This window comes from Sinocyclocheilus grahami, unplaced genomic scaffold (genome assembly GCF_001515645.1).
Source record: "Sinocyclocheilus grahami isolate Dianchi unplaced genomic scaffold, SAMN03320097.WGS_v1.1 scaffold978.1, whole genome shotgun sequence".
NCBI lineage: Eukaryota > Metazoa > Chordata > Actinopteri > Cypriniformes > Cyprinidae > Sinocyclocheilus > Sinocyclocheilus grahami.
In genome coordinates this window covers 8,451-11,407 of record NW_015506157.1, presented here as the reverse complement: position 1 = coordinate 11,407, position 2,957 = coordinate 8,451, and the positions used below count along the sequence as shown (strand labels likewise).

General features: G+C 48.4%; 1 protein-coding gene across 1 annotated transcript in view; it reads right to left on the bottom strand.

Moving 5' to 3' along the window:
• Positions 1-2,339, bottom strand: part of LOC107565062 (GDNF family receptor alpha-like) — a 10,241-nt gene extending 7,902 nt beyond the window's left edge. The window contains exons 1-2 of the mRNA XM_016250244.1: positions 2,288-2,339; positions 1,857-2,184 (exon numbers count right to left, since the gene is read on the bottom strand). Of these exons, the coding sequence (XP_016105730.1) occupies positions 1,857-2,113 (257 nt within the window). The 5' untranslated portion in view covers positions 2,114-2,184; positions 2,288-2,339. The remainder of the gene's footprint in view (positions 1-1,856; positions 2,185-2,287) is intronic.
• Positions 2,340-2,957: the final 618 nt, after the last annotated feature.

Sequence of the window (2,957 nt, the reverse complement as noted above, 5' to 3'; positions counted from 1 at the left end):
GGAGCAGGGGGATCGCTCTCTCGAAGACCACACTACACACTTTGTGGCCCTCACCAACCTCACGCACTACCCGGACAACTGCCTCTGCACATTCTATCAAGTTGGTCTTAAAGCCACCACACGAGCGCAGTTGTCCGGGGATGGTCCTCGAGAGAGCCTCGCTCGAGTGTGCGAGTGTGTGCTGGTGTCTTGCCAATCGAGACTCACCATGGACATCGCGGAGGACGACACCAACCCCACTAGAGCCCAGTAGCCCAGTCAACTTCCACCCCACAGTGCGGAGCTGCCCGAGCCCACCGCAGACAGAGAACCAGAGCCTGCCGCGGTCATTGAGCCATCGCCATCAGGAGCGACAGAGCGGATGATCGCCCCGGAGCCTGAGCCCCAAGTATCTGACCAGGTGCGAGAGCCGGCAGCACAGCGATGGTGGAGACCACTGTGGACATCGTGGGGGCTACGGAAAGCCCCGCCCATGGCACCACGCTGAGGGTGAGCTCACACTAGACTCGGGACTATTAATCGACTTGGATACGGAAATACTCTTCACTCCATCTTCATCTGTACTGTCGGATTGGCAAGATATCCCACCCAACCTCCCTCTCCCACCACCTCTCATAGACATGTTTCTTTGCTCAACGCCATTTCCACTGGATCCCATCAGCCTCTCTGCTCACCCTCAGCTCACCATCTGTGGCGTGGGCTCGCCGCTGGTCTGCCTATCTCCACCTCCATTGGCATTGAGTCTGGAGGATCCCTCTACTCCGCCTTCAGCCTCCGAGGCCCAGGCTCAACCTCGGTCCTGCGACCCAGCGGCTCCACCATGGCTCCTAGCTCCCTTGTCTCCACCATGGCCCATCAGTCCACCAGCTCCACCAGGCTCCATCGTTCCTCCGGCTCTGCCTTGGTCAATCGTTGACCATCCGCCACCTCGGGACTCCACTCCTCTGGCTCCGCCTCGTCTCTCCCTCCCTCAGGCTCTGTCAGGCTCCTCCTTCCCTCCGGCTCCACCGCAGTCCTCTGTCACGCCGGCTCCACCGTGGCCTTCTGGATCCCCGTCTCCGCCTCGGTCGCGGCGCCATCTGCTCGTCCTTGGCCCTCCGGATCCTCGGCGTCGCCCTGGCTCATCGGCTCTCCGCCTCAGGCTCTTCCACCCCCTGCTCCGCCGCCATCAGTCAGCCCATTGGAGTTGTCAGCCCTTCCTCCACCTGTTGTGGATATTAAAGTGCTTATTGGAATTCTTGTCGTCTTCGTCATCCCTGCCTGTTTCCACACACCGTGACCGTGACAGGCGTAAAATTTCCGTCACACGCTTGAGGTATTTGGCCAATCACAACACATTGGATAGCTGGCCAATCAGAGCATACCTCGCTTTTCAGACCAATGAGCTTTGTAAAAATCATTGCGTTTCAGAAAGGCGGGCATAGAGGAGAAACAATAATGTACAGTATGTGGAAAATAATGTGTTTTTTGAACCTTAAACCGCATAAACACATTTCATTACACAAAATAATGTTAATTTTAGCAGCATCATATGACCCCTTTAATGCCTTATTCTGTTTTATTCAAACCCTAAACTTAACAACTACCTTACTGACTATTAATCAGCAGCAAATTAAGAATTTATTGAGGCATAAGTTGTAATTAACAATTAGTTAATGGTGAAAATTGGTCCCCTAACTAAAGTGACTGAAACTTCCAAAGAGGAACCATGTGATTGTTTTCCCTAAAACCAGTTACGCACAAATGCAGCCCAACAAAACCCTGGCCTATAACTGGTTTATAGAAATTATGATTTATAAGCATTTCCTGTTGTAAAACATTTTGTCAATGCTTTGTCTTCAATGTTGAGGGCTAACCTGCACAATGTATCTTCAGAGCAGCTGTCCAGTGCCTCCAGGCAGGTCCAGGGTGTCTGCAACCTGTCACTCACACAGGATCCAGAGTGTAGAGAGGCTTTCATCTGCTGGCATTCCTGGTCTTCTCTATCACAGTCACAGAACACCAGTTTTTCAGCCACATTGTGCGGAAGAGCCGAGTAGAACTGCCTCAATGCCTCTCTGCACTGACTTGGGTTGCACTGGTAGGCGTTGCATTCCTGGACAAATGGTACCATTCGGCTGTTACAGGATTTCTCCCCAAGACAAGCCACTATTTCTTCAAGACAGGATTGATTGTTGTGGTGTCCTGGATTGAGGGAATGAGAGTGTACAATGAGGGAAACACAGCATGCATGCAGTCATGAGTTTCCAAAAGGCTTTGGTGTACAATGTACAGACCAAGGACTTACCATGTTCTTTGTGATCGCTGGCTTGCCATTCTGCCTCAAGTTGCTTGTTTTTTGGTGCTGGAAAACAATAAAGTTATAGTAATAAAAGTAATAAAAAGTAATAGCTTAATTCTGTTTGGCATTTACTTTGCCTCATGTATTTGCAAACCTGGGGGGAATCTGAATCCAAATGGATCTGAATCCAAATGGATCGACCGATTTAACCCAAGTCTTGCGAAGAGATACGATCATTTTATGTGATGAACAGATTTAATTAAGGCTTTTAATTAGATTTCAACAAAGATCGTCACACACATACATAATGCACATCACATCTGGTAAACATGGAAGTTCAAACATGGTTGCGTGATGCAAAAGAACCAAAGAGGTTTATTCAAGCATGTGGCGCACCAGGCCATGTCTACCATATGTGATGCCCTGTATGCACATATTTAGTGACATATCGCTCGAGACTTACTGATGTGAAAATTATAATTATACTTTATTTGGAGTTCTACTTGTGCACAATGCACATTAGTATTAAGCCTAAAATGTGTTTTAATGTCACTATTGATGAGGATTGTATGATCTCTGAATAATATCAGCCTTTAAATGCAATATATTTAAAGTGTACCTTGCAATGGTTCCACTTTAGCACAATCAAATATAGTTCAGTATATTTTTAGTTAGA